The sequence below is a fragment of the Dendrobates tinctorius genome, unplaced genomic scaffold, assembly GCF_039654945.1.
Source record: "Dendrobates tinctorius isolate UK_male_01 unplaced genomic scaffold, ASM3965494v1 ptg000070l, whole genome shotgun sequence".
Lineage (NCBI taxonomy): Eukaryota > Metazoa > Chordata > Amphibia > Anura > Dendrobatidae > Dendrobates > Dendrobates tinctorius.
Window position 1 is genome coordinate 27,025,401 of NW_027361738.1, and position 21,556 is coordinate 27,046,956.

The 21,556-nt window shown below is 42.9% G+C and overlaps 1 protein-coding gene across 1 annotated transcript in view; it reads left to right on the forward strand.

Moving 5' to 3' along the window:
• Window positions 1-21,556, forward strand: part of OXSR1 (oxidative stress responsive kinase 1) — a 149,398-nt gene that overhangs the window by 123,991 nt on the left and 3,851 nt on the right. The window contains exons 11-15 of the mRNA XM_073581496.1: window positions 6,466-6,588; window positions 10,902-10,937; window positions 11,222-11,350; window positions 17,609-17,682; window positions 19,942-19,994. Coding sequence (XP_073437597.1) covers window positions 6,466-6,588; window positions 10,902-10,937; window positions 11,222-11,350; window positions 17,609-17,682; window positions 19,942-19,994 — 415 coding nt within the window. The remainder of the gene's footprint in view (window positions 1-6,465; window positions 6,589-10,901; window positions 10,938-11,221; window positions 11,351-17,608; window positions 17,683-19,941; window positions 19,995-21,556) is intronic.

Sequence of the window (21,556 nt, forward strand, 5' to 3'; positions counted from 1 at the left end):
GCCCTTTCTTCCACCCTCAAGTGGACAACTTACACTTGATGGCGTGGAACTTGAAAGGCACCTATTAAGATCAAGAGGTTTTTCGGAATCATTAGTTACTACGCTCCTGCAGAGCAGGAAGCAGTCCACAACCCAAATTTATAAAAGCATATGGAAGAAATTCCTACAGTTTCATACAGCATCTCATACGGCAGAAGTCCCGATAGTCCCTATCTTAGAGTTCCTACAAAAGGGAAAGGAATTGGGCCTGTCAGTAAACACACTGAAAGTACAGGTGTCTGCGTTGGGGGCGCTGTATGGCCATAATATAGCAGGGAATAAGTGGATATCACGATTCATTACGGCATGTGAAAGAATAACTCCGGTTCACATACCCACAATCCCTACATGGGACTTAAACTTGGTGTTAGATGCCCTTACAGAAGAACCTTTTGAACCGATAGATACGATATCCCTTAAATGTTTATCATTTAAGACGGCCCTCTTGGTAGCACTGACATCCGCTAGGAGAGTGGGTGATATCCAGGCCCTGTCCATAGATCCACCCTTTTTTCAAGTATACCAAGATAGATTAATATTAAAGGCAGACCCTTCATACCTGCCTAAGGTATCAACAAGGTACCATAGGTCTCAGGAGATACTCCTCCCAACCTTCTTTGAAAATCCCTCCACTCCGGAAGAGCAGAAATTCCACACTTTGGACGTCAGAAGAACTGTCCTAAAGTATATTGAAAGGTCCGAGAGCTGGAGGCAGTGTAGGGCTCTCTTCATTTCTTTTCAGGGCCGTAAAAAAGGGTATGGAGTCACAAAGAGCACCATTTCCCGATGGATCAGGGATGCCATTCGTTTAGCCTACTCTGCAAAGAATGAAGAGCCTCCGGGAAACATCAGAGCACATTCCACCAGAGCAATGGCGACTTCCTGGGCGGAGAGGGGAGACGTTCCAATTGAAACCATATGTAAGGCGGCAATTTGGTCATCCCCTTCTACCTTCTATAGACACTATAGACTTGATCTTTCGTCTACCTCTTACCTAAGCTTTGGCAGGACTGTCCTTGGCACGGTGGTCCCACCCAGGTGATGGTCTCACCCAGGTGATGGTCTCTGGAATCTCTCCAGTGGGTGCTGTCGTGGCGAAGGGTAAAAAGCCGGATTACTTATCGGTAGTGCTCTTTTAATGAGTCCACGACAGCACCCGCTCACTTCCCTCCCTGCTACAAATATGAATGTTAAAAGTATATCTGCTAAAGTTGGATAAGTAAAGTTACAATTACAAGACATTGCCTAATCCTTGGCGGTCCTGCTGGTACTCTGAAATGCAAAACTGAGGAGGAAAGGCGGACCGCCCCCTTTTATCTTTCCTGTAGGGTTTCCTGTTCCAAATGGGGCGGATCCGATACCTCCAGTGGGTGCTGTCGTGGACTCATTAAAAGAGCATTACCGGTAAGTAATCCGGCTTTTTTTTTTTTTTTTGTTCTCACAGGATTTAGCATCGTTGCCCAAGGCCTGTAATAGAAAATGGGATGTGCCACTATATCTACAGCTGGATATAGACCTGTTACACAGTACCAACTAGGCAAAAGAGTTTTTGCATAGTAGGTCTCACTAACACACATATATTAGCAAACTTGTCACCAGCTTTTGCAATGCAAACTGCTTACATTTTTAAATGGATCTTTGATCTGATGTGACTGGTGTACTTGCTATGCGAATGACTGTATAATCGTTAAATTTAAAGGTGTCATGTTATGAGTCAAGGTCTAGAGGAAAATACAATTTAATATTAGGCAGAGAAAACTTCACCAAGGTTTATATATCCATTCTTAAGGTATGTGCACACAGTGTTTTATTCTGAGTTTTTGGAGTGTATACTGTGTAGAACCTCCCAAGTTTTTTTTATATGTAGATAATTTGTAGTTTCCGCTCAGTTTTTGCTCCAAAACCTCCTTAAAAAAACTTTGCGTACACATACAATTCAGTTCACCGGCCTCATCAGGTAGAAGAGATCTCTTTTTATCACGTTTACATTTTGTTTTGTGAAGTGAAATCTGGTGTTATCACAGAGTCTCCATATAAGAGGGTCTTTGAACAAGATCAGGGCTCAAGTGAGCAGTGAAAAGAGGAACTGCTCTGGAAACTGCTGATGGTGACAGAGAGAAGTGACTGAAATCTTAGGCGTTAACTCCTTTTCTGGGTTGTAACTCCTTATCATACTCGGCTAGACTCTCGCGATTGGTCTCGTTAACAACGAACTGGGTGCAATGATAAAAGCTGTCACAGCAGGAAAATGACAATAGATAAAAAAAAGCAAATTAATTGAGACGTTTAACTTATTTTGTTACTTTACAACCTGGGTTTAAATATTGTTGTAATCCGATTTGTGTGTGATGTATCAGCACTAAATAGTTGATGAAGTGAAGTGAGAAAAATAGAGGCAAAAATTGAATTTATGAACTCAAATAACTAAAAATTGTCATGTGCATAAGTATTCACCCCTCTTGCTGTGAAGCCCCTAAAGACTTATGGTGCAAGCAATTACCTTCATAAGTCACATGCTTAAAGGATGTCCTCCTGTGTGTAATCTAAGTGTAGCATGGTCTATCACTATATAAACACCTTTTCTGAAAGACCACAGAGACTGCAACACGATTAACAAGAGGCACCACTAACCAGACACTATGAAGATCAGTGATATTTCCAAACAAGTCAGGGAAAAAGTTCTTGAGAAGTACAAGTCAGGGTTGAGTAATAAAAATATCTCAATTTCTGGTGATCCACGCTATCAAATCGAAAGAACATGGCACCACAACAATCTGCCAAGAGAGGGGAGGCCCACCAAAACTTTCAGCGCAGGCAAGGAAGGCGTTATTCAAAGAGGCAACACAGAGACCAAAGTAAACCCTAAAGGAGCTACAGAGTCCCCAAGCAGAAACTAGAGTATCATCCATACGACCACAATAAGCTTTACACTCCATAGAGGTGGCCTTTATGGAAGAGAGGGCAGAAAAAAACCTTTATTTGCACACAAAAATTGTGAGACTCGTTTTGAGGTTGCTTAAAGACATGTTGGAGACTCCCAAAATATATAGAGGGAGGTGCTGTAATAAGATAAGGTCAACATTGAACTTTTTTGCCACCAACGTAAACTCTATGTCTGGTGCCAAAACAACACTGCAGAGCACCCCAAGAACACCATCCCCACAGTGAAACATGGTGGTAGCAGCATCATGCTGTGAGGATGTTTTTCGGCAGCAGAGACGGCAAAAATAGTCCAAGTCGAGGGATTGGATGGTGCGAAATGCAGGGATATTATTGAGCAAAACCTGTTTAAGTCTGTCATTGATTTGAGACTGGATCATAGATTCATCTTCCAACAAGACAATGACCTAAAGCATATTGCTAAAGCAACACTCGAGTGGTTTAAGGGGAAACGTGTAAATGTTTTGGAGTGGTATAGTCAAAGCCCAGACCGAAAATCCAATTGAGAATCTGTGGTCACATTTAAGATTGCTGTTCCCCAGAGGAAACTATCATAGCTTGAAGGAACTGGAGCAGTTTTGCCTTGAGAAATGGGCAAAAATCCCAGTGGAAAGCAACTTTCGGCAATAATTGCTGCAAAAGGAGGCTTTACAATGTACTGACTTTAGAGGGGTGAAGAGTTATGCACACTGACACTTTGAGTTATTTTATCCTATTTGTCGTTTGCTTCACAATAAAAAGAAAACCAAATGTTGACAGTTGTAGGCATGTTCTTTACATGATCTGATGGGAGCACTCAAAAAAAAGTGAAATTCCAGGTTGTGAGGCATCAAAGCACGAAAAATGCCTTTTGCAAGCCACAATAACTAACCATAGTAATTTCATAACATGAGTACCATTTTAAAGATTAAACCTTGATAAGATTGTTTTCATATTTCAGTGTCCTTATAGCTAGAAATAGGTTGTGATAACCTCTACTACCCCCCTTCCCGAGAGATACATAGCTCAGTAGAAAGGAGAACAGGGTACTGGTTTAAAAGAAAGCATAGGCTACAAAGACTAAACCTTCTGTTCAATGTGTGCAACCCACAAAGCATGTGCTAAGGTCATTAAGGAGGGAGACGGAGCAGAGTCAGCTGTGACATCACCTATTGTAATTGGTGGATCCTGTGGTGTCAGCTGTGTATAGAAGTGATACCTGGCCATGTAATCCTGCCTCTGATGATAATGAGTCTGCTGAAAAAATCTTCCCGAAAGTACTGTCACCAGGAAAAACTCCATTAACCTGTAGATATGCATTATTAACTTGCCTGGCGCCCGCACTCAGCCGAGCGCTGAGGGGAAAAAAATTTACTTTATTTTTCCCTGGCTACTTTCGGTTGCATTATGGCCGGCTGTCAGTCAGTCGATTACACCCTCAGAGCGGTACCTGAACAAGCGCTGGCACCACCCTGTGTCTGAAACACGAACAACGCCCTGGGAATTTCCTCCCTGCAGCTTTCAGCTAAGTGCGGGCGCCGGGCAAGTTAGTAACGCTATGAACCTGCAAATTAACCCAATATCTGCAGGCTAATAGCGTTTTTGTCTGGAGATAGGGTCCCTTTAAGTGTAAAAAAAAAAAAAACCCACTTGCCAATATGAAAATTACATTTTTGCTAATATTCGTTTATAGCACAAATCATGATGAAAAAAAAATTACCTTTTTTTTTTTTTTTTTTTTTATATTTACTTGTAGCAAAAAATCTGATCTAAACAGTAGGTGATTTTTTTTTTTTTTGTTTTGTCCCCTTTATTGCTTCCTTTATTCTCATTTCTGGAAATAAAAATCTAAAGCGAGTCGATCGGATTCTTTGGTGGAGAAGAAGCTAATGTGAAACAGTACTAGAGCTCTGTAGGTTACGAGACAATCCCCAAGCTTTTCTATGTAATATGGCAGTTAAAACTCTAAGAATAAAAAGGTATAAAAAGCATTAGCTATTTAATTCCCAGACTATTACAGCTGGTTTTCCTATCTCTAAATGAGAATCCAGAGCGGTTTATGGCTCAGAATATTAATTTACTCTTCCGGTGGTAAATGTGCTCCGAGCTTAGCCGTGTTATTTAATTGCTGTCACTGAGTCCCGGTAATGAGATATTTGGGCGAATATTATTGGATTTTTGTTGCCTTGTTTTATATGAGCGATGGTTCTTCTCTACAGTCATTGAGACCCTTTATTATAGCTTGTAATTGGTTTATTATAGCAGCTAGCAACTAAAAGACTGTCGACTGCACGCTTCTTCTACAGTTGTGCCCTTGACAGAATCTGCATTGGAGCCTCAAATACAAGTGTGAACAGAGCCTAAGGGTGCTATTACACAGTGGTTGATTGGGAACAAATGCTCCTATGAACATAATCAGGTATTGTTAGTAGGCTGCCAATCGCTCGACAAATTAACTACTGTAAATTTGTTCGGGTGAAATGAGTTTTAATGTTGCTTAAAAATCACCGTGCTCAATAGCACACTTGCCACATATGCTGCCAAGAACATTGATCTTCTGCGCAGAACGATCATGTTAAATGGAAGCTATCATCAGAAAATCACCTACTCCGGTATTTGTATTAAATGTGTTTTTTTTCCATTTTCAAATTAGTGACGTCTTTTTTGTTATTTTTTTTTTTTTTGGCCACTGGGGCATTTTTAGATTCTAGCTGCCTCTTGTTTCAGGAAACAATACATGTACATTACCACAATGAAAAAACTCCTGTCATTGTAATCCTGCCTCTGCTGATAAGGATCCTGCTGAAAAAGCGTCCTAAAAGAACAGCAAGCGGGATTATAATTTATTTTTCTTGGAATTTTATATAATTTTTTCTTTTAAGTCTTTTACTTTTTCACTGTTTTTTTGTATGTGATGTTTGCATATTTTCTTATTCGTTTGTAAAGGACCTTCTATCATGTATCACATGACTTTGCTGAGCTTTTCTATTGGTGAGTTTTGTCTATATAGATTCTTATGTATGGTGCTCAGTATGGCTTTGACAAAGACCGCACAGGTCGAAACGCGTAGCCTCTGTTAGGCGTGTGGCTATCACGTGGAGAGTTCGTTCATTCATCTGATTTTAACATGATTTAATAAAGAAGACATTTTACGCAGCTGGAACTATCCAAAGAATGTTTTTCCATTGTTACCATTCGTATTCTCTGAAAAAGGCCAAGAAGGCAAAAATTCTGTTGCGGTATGTAAACTTTTGAGCACAATTGTAAAATATAAACTAATGAGATCTTATGATAGGAACGATTGAGAATAAAGGAAGCATATCCCTAAACCCTTCACAGATCATTACTTGTATGTTTTGCACTGTGCTGCACATACTATAAGCGAAACTCATGACTTGAGTAATAGGTAAAGTTTCACACCGGGACCAACACTGTTTTGTGCGCCACCTGCACAGTCTACCTGATGAACGGTGCCATCACTTTGTGGTTTGCCCTCTTTTTTTTCAGGTTCGAAGAGTGCCAGGATCAAGTGGTCGACTTCATAAAACCGAAGATGGAGGATGGGAGTGGAGTGATGATGAGCTGGACGAGGAAAGTGAGGAGGGCAAAGCAGCTGTGTTACAACTTAGGGTATGCAGGCAAATTGTTATGCTAAACCTTTATTGCTTCTGCCATAAAATTGCTTTTTATGAAAACTAATTTGTACTGACTGGTGAAAATCTGGTCTGGTCCACTAGGGGGAGCACACTTCCTACAGTTATCCTTTGTACAGTACTGAATGATACAATCTGGTCTAAAGCTCCCCCTTGTGGTGGCTGCAGACAGACAGATTATTATTTTTATTTATCACTTATTCGAACATATATTCTATTAACTTGCTGGGTTTTTAATGTTATACCTAAGAATGATATGGTGTTTAACTATGGACATTTAATGTATTCGCAGCGTCTTACAGTTCCAGCAAAGTGGATGGGATTTATAGAAATCTCCTGCCCTCTGTGCTTCTTTTTTAATGCTGCGTAAAATCACCCGCGGCACAGGTTTTATATCCACAGCATGTGAATGTTTCTGGCAGGTACATGGAGTCTTCTGTGCTGATTTTCCCCATAGACTTGCATTAGGTGCGGAAAATCTGCAGGTAAAAAAATGTACCGTATATACTCGTGTGTATGCCGAGATTTTCAGCCCACTTTTCTGGGCTGAAAGTCCCCCTCTCGGCTTATACGGTCATATACCTGGGGGGTCAGCGCGGGAGGGGGTGTCACAGATCATACTCACCCGTCTTGGCACTCTATGCAGCCCCACGCTTCTCCAGGTCTCCCTTCCTGCCTTCAGCGGTCACATGGTACCCCTCATTAAACTCATGAATATGCGCATATTCATGAGTGGCAATGAGCAGTATCACGTGACCGCTGAAGGCAGGAAGGGAGACAGTGGAAAAGCTGGGGGGCTGCAGAGACGTTCCAGGACGGGTGAGTATAGCAATATTCACCTGTCCGCGTCCCCACGCTGCTCACCACCGCCTGCTGCTTCTTATGTCCGTGATGTTTAGCCAGCAGGGGGCGCAGTAATGTTGTTAGTGCGCGCCGTGCCCTCTGCTGGCTGAACAGTCACTGACAGACGAGGTGGCAGACAGCGGGGAGCAGCGATGGACCCCGGACAGGTGAATATCACAGGTGCCAGGTCCTGAGCAGGAGAGGTGAGTATGGCATTTTTTTTTTTTGCAGCAGCATATGGGGGCATAATTTATGGGGCAGCATATGGGGGCATATTCTATGGAGCAGCATATGGGGACATAGTCTGTGGAGCAGCATATGGGGGCATAGTCTATGGAGCAGCATATGGGGGCATATTCTATGGAGCAGCATATGGAGGCATATTCTATGGAGCAGCATATGGGGGCATAGTCTATGGAGCAGCATATGGGGGCATAGTCTGTGGAGCAGCATATGGGGGCATAGTCTATGGAGCAGCATATGGGGGCATAGTCTATGGAGCAGCATATGGGGGCATAGTCTGTGGAGCAGCATATGGGGGCATAGTCTGTGGAGCAGCATATGGGGGCATAGTCTATGGAGCAGCATATGGGGGATATTCTATGGAGCAGCATATGGGGGCATAATCTATGGAGCAGCATATGGGGGCATAATCTATGGAGCAGCATATGGGGGCATATTCTATGGAGCAGCATATGGGGGCATATTCTATGGAGCAGCATATGGGGGCATAATCTATGGAGCAGCATATAGGAGCATATTCTATGGAGCAGCATATGGGGGCATATTCTATGGAGCAGCATATGGAGGCATATTCTATGGAGCAGCATATGGGGGCATAGTCTATGGAGCAGCATATGGGGGCATAGTCTGTGGAGCAGCATATGGGGGCATATGCTATGGAGCAGCATATGGGGGCATAGTCTATGGAGCAGCATATGGGGGCATAGTCTGTGGAGCAGCATATGGGGGCATAGTCTATGGAGCAGCATATGGGGGATATTCTATGGAGCAGCATATGGGGGCATAATCTATGGAGCAGCATATGGGGGCATATTCTATGGAGCAGCATATGGGGGCATATTCTATGGAGCAGCATATAGGGGCATAATCTATGGAGCAGCATATAGGGGCATATTCTATGGAGCAGCATATGGGGGCATATTCTATGAAGCAGCATATGGGGGCATATTCCATGGAGCAGCATATGGGGGCATATTCTATAAAGCAGCATATGGGGGCATATTCCATGGAGCAGCATATGGGGGCATAATCTATGGAGCATCATATGGGGGCATATTCTATGGGGCAGCATTTGGGGGCATAGTCTATGGAGCAGCATATCGGGGCATTTTCTATGGGGCAGCATATGGGGGCATATTCCATGAAGCAGCATATGGGGGCATAATCTATGGAGCAGCATATGGGGGCATATTCTATGGGGCAGCATATGGGGGCATATTCTATGGGGCAGCATATGGGGGCATATTCTATGGGGCAGCATATGGGGGCATATTCTATGGGGCAGCATATGGGGGCATAGTCTGTGGAGCAGCATATGGGGGCATAATCTATGGGGCAGCATATGGGAGCATATTCAATGGGGCAGCATATGGGAGCATATTCTATGGGGCAGCATATGGGAGCATATTCCATGGAGCAGCATATGGGAGCATATTCCTTGGAGCAGCATATGGGGGCATATTCCATGGAGCAGCATATGGGTGCATAATCTATGGCGCAGCATATGGGGGCATATTCTATGGAGCAGCATATGGGGGTATATTCTATGGGGCATTTTATGGGGGCATAATCTATGGGTCATTTTATGGGGGTATAATCTATGGAGCATTTTATGGGGGCATAATCTAAGGAGCATGTTATGGGGGCATAATCTATGGAGCATCTTATGGGGCCATAACCTTTATGGAGCATTATATGGGGCATATTATTCTATGGAGCATCTTATTGGGCCCTTATTAACCTTTGTGCAGCATTATATGGGGTGTATTTTGTATGGGGCTCCTGATTCAATATGGATATTCAAACACATTTAACCTACTGATGTCTCAAATAATTTTACTTTTATTGGTATCTATTTTTATTTTTGAAATTTACCAGTAGCTGCTGCATTTTCCACCCTAGCCTTATACACGAGTCAATAATTTTTCCCAGTTTTTTGTGGCAAAATTAGGGGGGTCAGCTTATACACGAGTATATACGGTACATGTGTTTTTAGTGTTTCCGCATCAAAAATGCAAATAATCCACACATGACTGCATCAGCAAATTGTTGTGAAAGCCAAATATCAGGAAGCATCAAAAACAAAGCAGGTTTATTTAAAGCATGACACACCAACAAGAGACAAACAAAGCAGCCTCAAAAACACGATAAAAACAAATGTTAAAAAACACAAAAAAGAAAATTAAAAAACGCAAGTAACCTACTGTATTTTTCGGATTATAAGACTCACTGTTTTCTACCAAAATTTGGAAGGAAAATGGGGGTTTGTCTTATAATCCAAATGTGGGTTACAGTAGGCAGGTCCTGGCAGCAGGAAGCCGGTGGCGGCACCAGCAGGAGTGGAGCGATGCTGCTGGCCCCATGCTGGGATAAGGGGGTGTCGTAGCGGTACTGAGATCTCGACTCCCGATATCTCAATCTGCGCATGCGCCACCTTTGGTGGCCATTTACCCGAAGCCCACCTCAGGGAAATCAATGAGAAGGATACTCCACTGACCACCGACATTTTATGAAAGCCCAGGGCCCGCAACATGGCAGTCGCACCACCAGTTGTGTGATCAGTTCTGAACCACCCCGCACATGAACACTATTAATCATCTCCTCCCTGAGCGTGCACACAGAGCCGTTGATGGAATTCATAGGAGGGGTCTGCGCCTGTGGCCGCTCTGTATGGACACTCAGGCAGGAGCAGAGCACATCAGACACCTGTTTTCAGCTATTGTGGGGGTCTCAGCACCTATCACATATTTTGTAGGTCCATGTATTTTCAGCTGTTCTTGAGCTAGTAACACTTTTCATTTGTTTACAGCTTATTGCCTAGGAGACCGACCACCACTGGCGTCTAGCTTGCAAAGACTGCGCTGAAGCTGTCCGGGAATAGGAGGCAACTGCACACTGCAGTGATCCTGGACAGTTTCCAAACGGTGCTTACAAGCTCAATCGAAAGAGAGTTTGTAAGTACCGTACGCGTACTGCTGACGAGATGTGATGGTGGTCGGTCTCCGTGACAGCAAACAAAAGAAAAGTGTCTATCTCAAGAATCACTGGAAATTTTAACAAACAGTAAATTGCAAACGTTTTACTACAGAGCCCTATTCGACAACGCCCAGTGATAGAGATGGAATTAACCCCTTCAGTAACAAGGCTGTGAATTGTTGCGGTTCCCCGTTTTAACCATGTTCTGTCTTTTTTTTTTCCCCCCAGTCTCCACGTGTGAAAGATTCTTTACCAAACTCTGAGGTGAGAATGGCGCTTCTGCGCAGAAAACATTGATTTGCATCTAACACTTGATCTCTGATCCAAGTCTATAATAGTCTGATCCAGAGTAAAATTATACTCCAGCTGTAGCACAGTTCATAGCTCACCATTTTGCATGTCAAATTTTAGCTTGAAATTTGCATTACCCGAGCTCCATTGTGGATCCGACAATACTTCTGTGTACAGCGCTGCAGAATATGTTAGTGCTATACGAATAATGTGTGATATATGGATGACTGGGAAAATAACCAGCCCTGATCTGTTAGATATTTCCAGCAACAGAGCCAAGCGCCACCTTTCTCCAGACTCCAGCGCAGCCTACAGCCAATCTACCTCAGTCGTCCGGCCAAGCTGCACCTTCACAAGTGTCTGTTCCTGTCCCATCATCTGGACAGGTGAGTCCTCCAAGGAAGCGTCCACGCTGGATAGAAAGGCTGTGGATGTTCTCTGCAGATTGGTGCACAGAAAATCTGCACCAGGTTAAGGTAACGGCCATGTGAGATGTGATCAGATCTCCTCCACGTGCTTCAGACATTTTCTTTACCTCCCAAGCCTGTTTTCTCCTTCATGACCAGGCCAAATTTTTACAATTCTGACCAGTGTCTCTTCATATCTCAATAACTCTGGAACGCTTTAGCATATCCCAGTGATTCTGACGTTGTTTTTTGTGACACATTGTACTTTGTTAGTGGTAAATTTATGTCAATATTTTTTGCATTTATTTGTGAAGATATCATAACTTGGGCCGAAAGTTTGAAAATGTTTGCAATTTTCGAGCTTTAATTTTTATAACCCTAAAACCAGAGAGTTTTAGGGTTATTTAATTTATTTAAATATTTACTAAATGACATTTACTACATGTCTACTTTACATCTGCATCATTTTTCAAACAATTGTTTTTTGTTAGGAAGTTAGAAGGGTTAAAAGTTGATTATCATTTTTCCAACAGAATTTATAAAACCAATTTTTTTAGGGACCACATCACATTTGAAGTGACTTTGAAGGACCCATGTGACAGAAAATATCCAAAAGTGACACCATTTTAAAAACCGCCCCCCTCAAAGTGCTGAAAACCACATTCAAAATGAAAATCTAACTTTTCCCCACAAAAATGTTGCTTTAACCAAAAATTTTGCATTTTCACAAAGATAACCAGAGTAAATGGACCATACAATTTGTTGTACAGTTTCTCCTGAGTACACTGATACCCATTACGTGGGGGAAAACTACTGTTTGGGTGCACAGCAGCACATGGAACATAAAAGCACCACTTGACTTTTGGAATGCAAAATTGTCTGGAAAAATTAGCGAATGCCATGTTATGTTTGCAGAGCCTCTGATGTGCCTAAACAGTGGAAATCCCCCACAACTGACCCCATTTTGGAAACTACACCCCTCAAGGAATTTATCTAGCTGCTGTGTGGTGAGCATCTTGAACACCCAGGTGCTTCACAGAATTTTATAATGTCTGAGGTGGGAGAGGCAAATGTTGGAGGTTGACACGTTGAGACCTATATCACAATGACTAAGGGCGCCGAGGTGCGCCAGAAACGCGTCAGGCTGAGAGTCTCTCTCTCAATTTTTCCATTCGTTTTTAAAATTTTCTAATAAAAATAAATTTTATATAAACTGGATGGACGTGCTGGGAAATGCCCCTCCGTCTTTTTTTTCTTTTAGAATGTTGAGCTGTGGAAATAAAAAAAAAATCAAATTTTTCCCACAAAAGTGTTACTGTAGCCCCACATTTTTTATTTTCAAAAGGTAACAGGAGAAAAATGGACCCCAAAATGTGTTGAGCAATTTCTCCTCAGTACACCGATATCCCATATGTGGTGGAAAACTACTGTTTGGGCAGAAAGAAATGAATTGTGTAACATTGGGCAGCATGGTGGCTCAGTGGATAGCACTGCAGCCTTGCAGCAATGGAGTCCTGGGTTCGAATCCCACCAAGGACAACATCTGCAAGGAGTTTGTATGACCTCCCCGTGTTTGCGTGGGTTTCCTCCGGTTTCCTCCCACATTCCAAAGATAGGGAATTTAGATTGTGAGCCCCGATGGGGACAGTGATGATAATGTGTGCAAACTGTAAAGCGCTGCGAAATATGTTAGCGCTATATAAAAATAAAGATTATTAAAGATTATTATTGGGTTTAGTAAATGGAAAATTACCATTTTTTCCACTAAAATATTATTTTGCCCAAAGTTTTTAATTTTCAGAAGAGATTAAAGGAGGAATGAACATTACAATTTGTTACGCAATTTCCCCCCGAGTACAGAGATACCCCATATGTGGTTGAAAACTACTTTTGAAGCACAGTGCAAAGCTCAGAACGGAAGAAGCACCTTATTGGAGTGCAGGATTTGCTGGAATGGTTCGATGGTGCCATGTACCAGAAAAGCAGACCCCAACATTAGTGACTCCACTTTACAAATTACACCCCCAATGAATTAATCAGGGGTGCAGTGAGCATATTGACACCACATGTGCCTCACAGAATTTTATGCCATTGGGCAGTGAAGCAAGAATAATTATATTTTTTTACAACTAAAACGTTATTTTCAAACATGCCACCATAACACCCATTCTCAAAAAATCAAACCTTGACCCAACTGCTATGCCCAGCTATCGCCCCATATCACTGCTCCCGTTTGCTTCCAAACTCGAACAGCATGTCCATGCTCAACTTTCCTCCCACCTCTCATCTAACTCCCTCCTTGACATCCTGCAATCTGGCTTCCGCCCCCACCATTCCACTGAAACTGACCTGACCAAAATTACTAATGACTTACTGACAGCCAAAGCTAACAGACAGTTCTCCATCCTCCTCCTTCTTGACCTGTCCTCTGCCTTTGACACAGTTGATCACTGCCTACTCCTACAGATTCTTTCTTCCCTTGGCATAAAAGACCTTACCCTGTCCTGGATTTCCTCATACCTTTCTGACCGCACATTCAGCGTTTCCCACTCCCACACTACCTCCTCATCCTGCCCCCTCTCTGTTGGAGTCCCCCAAGGCTCTTTCTTGGGGCCCCTACTTTTTTCCATCTATACTCTTGGCCTAGGACAACTCATAAAGTCGCATGGCTTCCAGTACCACCTGTATGCAGATGACACTCAGACCTACCTCTCTGGCCCAGATGTCACCTCTCTGCTGTCCAGAATCCCGGAGTGTCTATCAGCCATATCCTCCTTTTCACCTCTCGCTTCCTAAAACTCAACGTAGACAAAACTGAACTCATTATCTTTCCTCCATCTCGCGTATCTTCCCTACCCGATCTATCTATTATGGTAAACGGCATCACGCTGTCTCCCGCACCTGAAATCCACTGCCTCGGAGTAACTCTCGACTCTGCCCTGTCCTTCAAACCACACGTCCAAACTCTTGCCACCTCCTATTGCCTCCAACTCAAAAATATTTCCAGAATCCGTCCCTTCCTCAGTTCTCAATCTACTAAAACTCTTGTACATGTCCTCATCATCTCCCGCCTTGACTACTGCAACACGCTCCTCTGTGGCCTCCCTGCCAACTCTCTTGCACCACTCCACTCTGTCCTCAATTCTGCTGCCCGACTAATCCACCTCTCCTCGCTACTCTCCTGTCTCTCCCCTCTGCAAATCCCTCCATTGGCTCCCAATTCCCCAACTAATCCAATTCAGACTACTAACACTGACCTACAAAGCCATCCACAACCTTTCCCCTCCCTATATCTCTGAACTTATCTCCCAATATCTTCCCTCACGTAATCTTCGATCCTCCCAAGACCTCCTACTCTCCTCCACACTTATTCATTCCTCACACAACCGCCTCCAAGATTTCTCCCGAATATCCCCCATCCTGTGGAATACCTTGCCTCATCACGTCCGATTATCCACCACCCTTGGATCCTTCAAACGGAACCTGAAAACCCATCTTTTCAGGAAAGCTTACAGCCTGCAATAACCATTCTGCCGCCTCACCACCGCCCGAGCCGCCGCCTCATCACCACCAGAGCTGCTGCACCCCCGACCTTCTGTCTCTTCCCCACTCTCCCGTAGAATGTAAGTCCGCAAGGACAGGGTCCTCTCCCCTCTATACCAGTCCGTCATTGTAAATTTGTTTACTGTTAACGATATCTATAACTTTGTATGTAACCCCCCTTCCTATGTACAGCACCATGGAATTAATGGCGCTATATAAATAAATAATAATAAAAAAATATTTTAACCCCAAGCTTTCTAAGGGCAAATAGGAAAAAAATGCACCTCGGTTTGGGTGCAATTTCTCCAGAGTGCGCCAATACCCTACATGTAATCGGGAAATACTTTTCAGGCACAGAAGGGAAGGAACACCATACTGTGGTGCAGATTTTATTATGATGGTTTGCGGGTGCCATGACCCACTTAGAGAGCCCATGAGGAGGCAGAACCCCCTCATAAGTTACCCCATTGTACACACTACACCTCTCGTTGAATCCATCTAAAGTTGCAGTGTACATATAGACACCACTGTTGGGTTACAGAATGTTATACTATTGGGCAGTGAAGAAAAAATAATTTCATTTTAAACGCCAAAATTTTGTTTTAGCTCCAGACTACATTTTCACATGGGAAAATGAGTAAACATGGCTCCAATTTCAACTGAACGTGGCAATACCCCTTATGTGGAATTTATCTACAGGTCTAGTGACAATTTTGACTCCATGGATGTTTTCCAGAAACAAGCAACAGTGGATGTTGCGGAGTTGAAATTGCAAATCTGTTGTTGCAGTGCCCCAGTACGTTGTAGTGCCCCAGTACGTTGCAGTGCCCAGCTTGTTCTTTTGGAGACATGGACACCATGTATTAGGCAGGTTCTCATCACTACAGAAATGCCAACTGCGGTTTATACACACTGAAGATCAGAAGGGAGGGGGGCGTTTTGATTTGGGAGCGCAGTATTTGCTGAATTTCTTTTGGGGGGCGAGGAGCCATAGCTCTTTTCCATAGCTTTTGTACTACCAATAACATGGAAGCCCCATATATTTCCATTAACAGTTCATGGACCTGAGTGGGGACTTGTTTTTTTTTTTTTTGTGGATTGAGTTGAAACTTTTTGGAAGCATTTTACATAACATTTTTGATCACATTTATCCGTCGCTCTAAGTACATCTGGATTTCCATATAAGTCTCCGAATAACGTGATCCCGAGGGATCCTTTCACTATAATGAGGCAGCAGAGTTACTCTGGACTCCATATGGCCTCTGTTCAGCGGTCTCCTTCCTTTCAGAGGCGCACATAACTGTGGCGGACCACACTTTAATGCATGCCTAAAAAGACGGACACCGCCAGATCACAGGTCAGACTACATCCACAGTGCCTCCATCTGCCTCATTACAGGGAATTTTCCGCCGGTGGTTCCGTCTGATTCACGTATTTCAGAGATTTACACGGAAACTCCGGTGCAAGAGCTCAGCGCAGAGCGCAGGATAAATGTGAGCTGAGCTTTACTGTGATCTTTGGGTGGCAGAATGAAAAAATCAAAAACCGTTTTTTTTTTTTTTGTTTTTTTTTTTTAAATCATATATCAATAGTACACCTAAAAATAAAATGTTTTTAGTATATCTTATTAGAGAATTTTGCTTCTTTCTCCTGAACTGATCAGTCATTCTCAAAATTCCCAATTCACCAGTAAAATCCGTATACATTGAAGACATATAATTACGTAGAAAATTGTGGTTGGTACTACAGATTTTATCCATGGATTGGTAGTGGATTTTTTTTTTATTTTACATATACATGTGTATTATTGATATCTGAAATACAAATTCAGTGTTTTTTTGCAGCATTTTTTGTTTTGGGTGGAAAAAGATTTTTTGCAGAAACAATGTTCCGTGTTTGATGCATTTTTTTAAATGCTTTTTTGATGCATTTATTATTTCCATTCAATTAACGGGTAAAAAAAATGCAACAAAAACACAAAGTCCAGTTGCACGTGTTGCGAATTTGATGCAGATTTTCAACTGCGTCTCTTTAGCATTTTCTTATGTTTATAAATCAAAATCTGCACGTGTTACATGCTAATTTTGTTGCTGTTTTTTTTTTTTTTTTTTTTGTAGAATTCACCCTATGCATTGCAATAAAATCTGCACAAAGAATTTACATACTACTGATTTTAAAATCTGCTCATGTCACTGTATGGAAAACTTCCACAACGTGTAGAGTCTTTAATATCTCATTAAGGTATAACTGTGATTCTTCTGCAAGGAAATCCACCTGGAAAATGCATCGTCAGTGTGTGCATTCGGCCAAAGAATCGATTTAAAAAAAAATGTCTGTAGCTCAAAAAAACGGGGAAAAAAACAAAAAAAAAAGCACTGTCTGATTGAGATTTTAGAAATGTCATTTATTTAGCGGCGTTTTTTTCCAAATGTTTCATGTGAACAAAGCCTTACTGTTTAGTTCCTGGTGCAGATTTTCTCAGCATATTTAATTCATTTTGTCATTTTGAGGAGTGAATTATTTAGTAGATTTGCAGCAAAATTGGCTTGTTATATGGGCAGATTTTGCTAGTAAATCACTGTGTGTGATCTCGGCCTTACCTGTCTGCCCTACCTACGTACATTTCAGTGTCCATAACCTAAACGTATACGGTATGTGTGTGACATGCACAGACTTTGTAAACTCTCTTTACAGGTCGCTCCTGCAGCTCTTGTGCCTCCAACACCGGAAGAAGTGAAAGCTGTTATCAGTTTAGTATTACGATTAAGGTAGATAACTTTGGTGTTATTGGTACCGTGATTGTCGCACCCATGACCTGTCCTTTGATTTGTGTAGTGCAGTAGTTCTGACAACCTTGTGTTCAGCATTTTGCTGCAGTATTGTATATTTGGAGGCTGCAGCCTCGTCCTCTTCAGTGACACCTGCAGAACGTACAGCTTCTAATAAACCCAGCCCATGATGGGGAGATGGAAGCTTTATTCTATACACCATACATTGTCATTTTGTTCTATGTATTTACAATATTTTTATACACTGCTCAAAAAAATAAAAGGAACACTAAAATACCACATCCTAGATATCTCTGAATGAAATATTCCAGTTGCAATTTTTTATTCTTTACATAGTGGAATGTGTTCAGAACAATAAAACATAACAATTATCAATGTAAATTAAAATGAATATCCCATGGAGGTCTGGATTTGGAATGATACTCAAAATCAAAGTGGAAAATCAAATTACAGGCTGATCCAACTTCAGTGGAAATGCCTCATGACAAGGAAAAGTTGCTCAGTATTGTGTTTGGCCTCCACGTGCCTGTATGACCTCCCTACTGTACAACGCCTGGGCATGCTCCTGATGAGGCGGCGGATGGTCTCCTGAGGGATCTCCTCCCAGACCTGGACTAAAGCATCCGCCAACTCCTGGACAGTCTGTGGTGCAACTTGACGTTGGTGGATGGAGCGAGACATGATGTCCCAGATGTGCTCAATCGGATTCAGGTCTGGGGAACGGCTGGGCCAGTCCATATCTTCAATGCCTTCATCTTGCAGGAACTGCTGACACACTCCAGCCGCATGAGGTCTGGCATTGTCCTGCATTAGGAGGAACTCAGGGCCAACTGCACCAGCATATGGTCTCACAAGGAGTCTGAGGATCTCATCTTGGTACCTAATGGCAGTCAGGCTACCCCTGGCGACCACATGGAGGACTGTGCGGCCCTCCAAAGAAATGCCACCCACACCATTACTGACCCACTGCCAACCGGTCATGCTGAAGGATGTTGCAGGCAGCAGATCACTCTCCATGGAGGTTCCAGACTCTGTCACGTCTGTCACATGTTCTCAGTGTGAACCTTCTTTCATCTGTGAAGAGCACAGGGTGCCAGTGGCGAATTGGCCAATCCTGGTGTTCTGTGGCAAATGCCAAGCATCCTGCACAGTGTTGGGCTGTGAGCACAACCCCCATCTGTGGACTTTGTGCCCTCAGACCGTCCTCATGGAGTCGGTTTTTAACCGTTTGTGCAGACACATGCACATTTGTGGCCTGCTGGAGGACATTTTGTAGGGCTCTTGCAGTGCTCCTCCTGTTCCTCCTTGCACAAAGGCATAGGAAGTGGTCCTGCTGCTAGGTTGTTGCCCTCCTACGGCCCCCTCCACGTCTCCTAGTGTACTGACCTGTCTCCTGGTAGCGCCTCCAGCCTCTGGACACTACGCTGACAGGCACAGCAAACCTTCTTGCCACAGCTCGCATTGATGTGCCATCCTGGATGAGCTGCACTACCTGAGTCACTTGTGTGGGTTGTAGAGTCCGTCTCATGCTACCACGAGTGTGAAAGCACAACCAACATTCAAAAGTGACCGAAACATCAGCCAGAAAGCATTGGCACTGAGATGTGAACTGTGATCCCCACCTGCAGAACCACTCCTTTATTGAGGGTGTCTTCATAATTGCCAATAATTTCCATCTGTTGTCTATTATATTTGCACAACAGCATGTGAAATTGATTGTCAATCAGTGTTGCTTCCTAAGTGAACAGTTTGATTTCACAGAATTTTGACTCACTTTGAGTTATATTCTGTTGTTTAAGTGTTCCCTTTATTTTTTTGAGCAGTGTATTTATTTCACATTTTATGTTTTGAAGTTTGTCTGGTATTTTGCTGTGTAAATGAATGCTGCCCTGCACATTGAAGAGACAGAGGCAGCACTCTCTGTGCCTACATCACTCGAGAGACCAAGAGGCAGCACTCTCTGTGCCTACATCACTCGAGAGATGGAGAGGCGGCACTATCTTTGTCTACATCTCTCGAGAGACAGAAAGGCAGTGCTAACTGTGCCTACATCACTCGAGAGGCAGCACTATCTGTGCCTACATCACTCGAGAGGCAGCACTATCTGTGCCTACATCACTTGAGACACAGGCAGCACTGTCTGTGCCTACAACACTCTCAGGAACATTGTATTCTCATAATTTACAGGGAGGATAAGTGATAATTCATCATCTTCTTATTTACTCTTTTTTTTTCCAGAAACACAAAGAAAGAACTTAATGATATCCGGTTTGAGTTTACTCCTGGAAGAGGTTAGTTTATTTTTTTATACAGTGACATGATAATAAGTCAACAGGAATCATCTACTATAGAGGATAGTAATTATTATTTCCTAGGTTGGGATTCTGGTCTAGTTTTCAAAAAAGTAATCTGCACTTTCACACAAGTATATTACAGACTTATTTATGTGCTCATTTTAGAACCAAGTGTCCAAGTCTTACCTTGAATTTAACCTTTTGACAACAAAGGACATAACAGCAAGTCCTATGTCAAGTGTGGGTGTATGGACTGGGCTCAAGTACTGAGCCTACATCATACCTGGCAGAAGTCATCTCTGTTATACAGCAGACATCTGCCTGCATGGGCAGCATCCAGAGCTAGCTCTAATCGCTTCTGTTTAACGATTTTGATAATGCTGTCAATCACGGATAGTGGCATTTAACGTATATACTCGTATATTAAGCCGAGATTTTCAGCACATTTTTTTGTGCTGAAAATTCCCCCTCGGCTTATACACGAGTCTGTGCAGAAACCAGCGGGGGAGGGGGTGCGGCGGCAGAAGCAGGTGGCTGGGACATCCTACTCACCCTCCTGTGCAATCGCTGAACGTCCCCTGCATCCTCCGTTGTCCCAGGGGTGGCAGCTTCTTCCTGCATTGAGCGGTCACATGGTACCACCCACGAAGGTCATGAATATGGACGTGACTCCACTCCCATAGGCGTGGCGTCCATATTCATGAATCTTAATGAGCGGTACCATGTGACCGCTCAATGCAGGAAGAAGCTATCAGCCCTGGGACAACAGAGGATGCAAGGGACGTTCAGCGATTGCACAAGAGTGTGAGTATGACGGAGCAGAACGGGGGGGGGGGGGGGGCACTGAGGAAGACAGGGAGCCGAGCCATATATACTGGGAAGGGGGGAGAGCCACACATACCAGGACAGTGATGAGGGGACAATTCATGCCCGGCTTATACTCGAGTCAATAAGCTTATCCAGTTTTCCGTGGCAAAATTAGGGGCCTCGGCTTATACTCGGGTCGGCTTATACTCGAGTATATAGGGTAAATGAAATAGAAGCTGGTGTTAGTCAGACCCCTTGCCTCATAGGTACATAGATACCAGTCCTTCAATACAGTCCAAAGAATTGAGGCAACACACCATATAAAGATATAAATCTAAGTGCTATTTATTAGCCCATATGGTGACATTTCAGTCCAAAAGGGTGAAGGCATGAAAAGTAGGACACAGATCATAGAATCAGTAGTCAAATCATAGAACACAGCTCAGAAGGTGGGAGTTAATTTTCCATTTCATTTGAAAAAAATTGACTCATTTAGAAAAGTGGGAACAGGGTTAACAAAAGGCTGGAAAAGCTAGAGGGTCAATTTTCAATTAGGCTACATGACAATGTGTAAAAAGAGCATGATAGAGAGGCAGAGTCTCTCAGAAGGAAAGATGGTCAGGGGTTCCCTATTCTGTTAACAAATGCATCAAAAATTTGTGGAATAATTTCAGAAAACAGTGACACAAACGGAAACTTTTTTTTTTTATACAAAGTTCTGAATTGTTTTTAGCCTTCCAAAAGTAAATAAT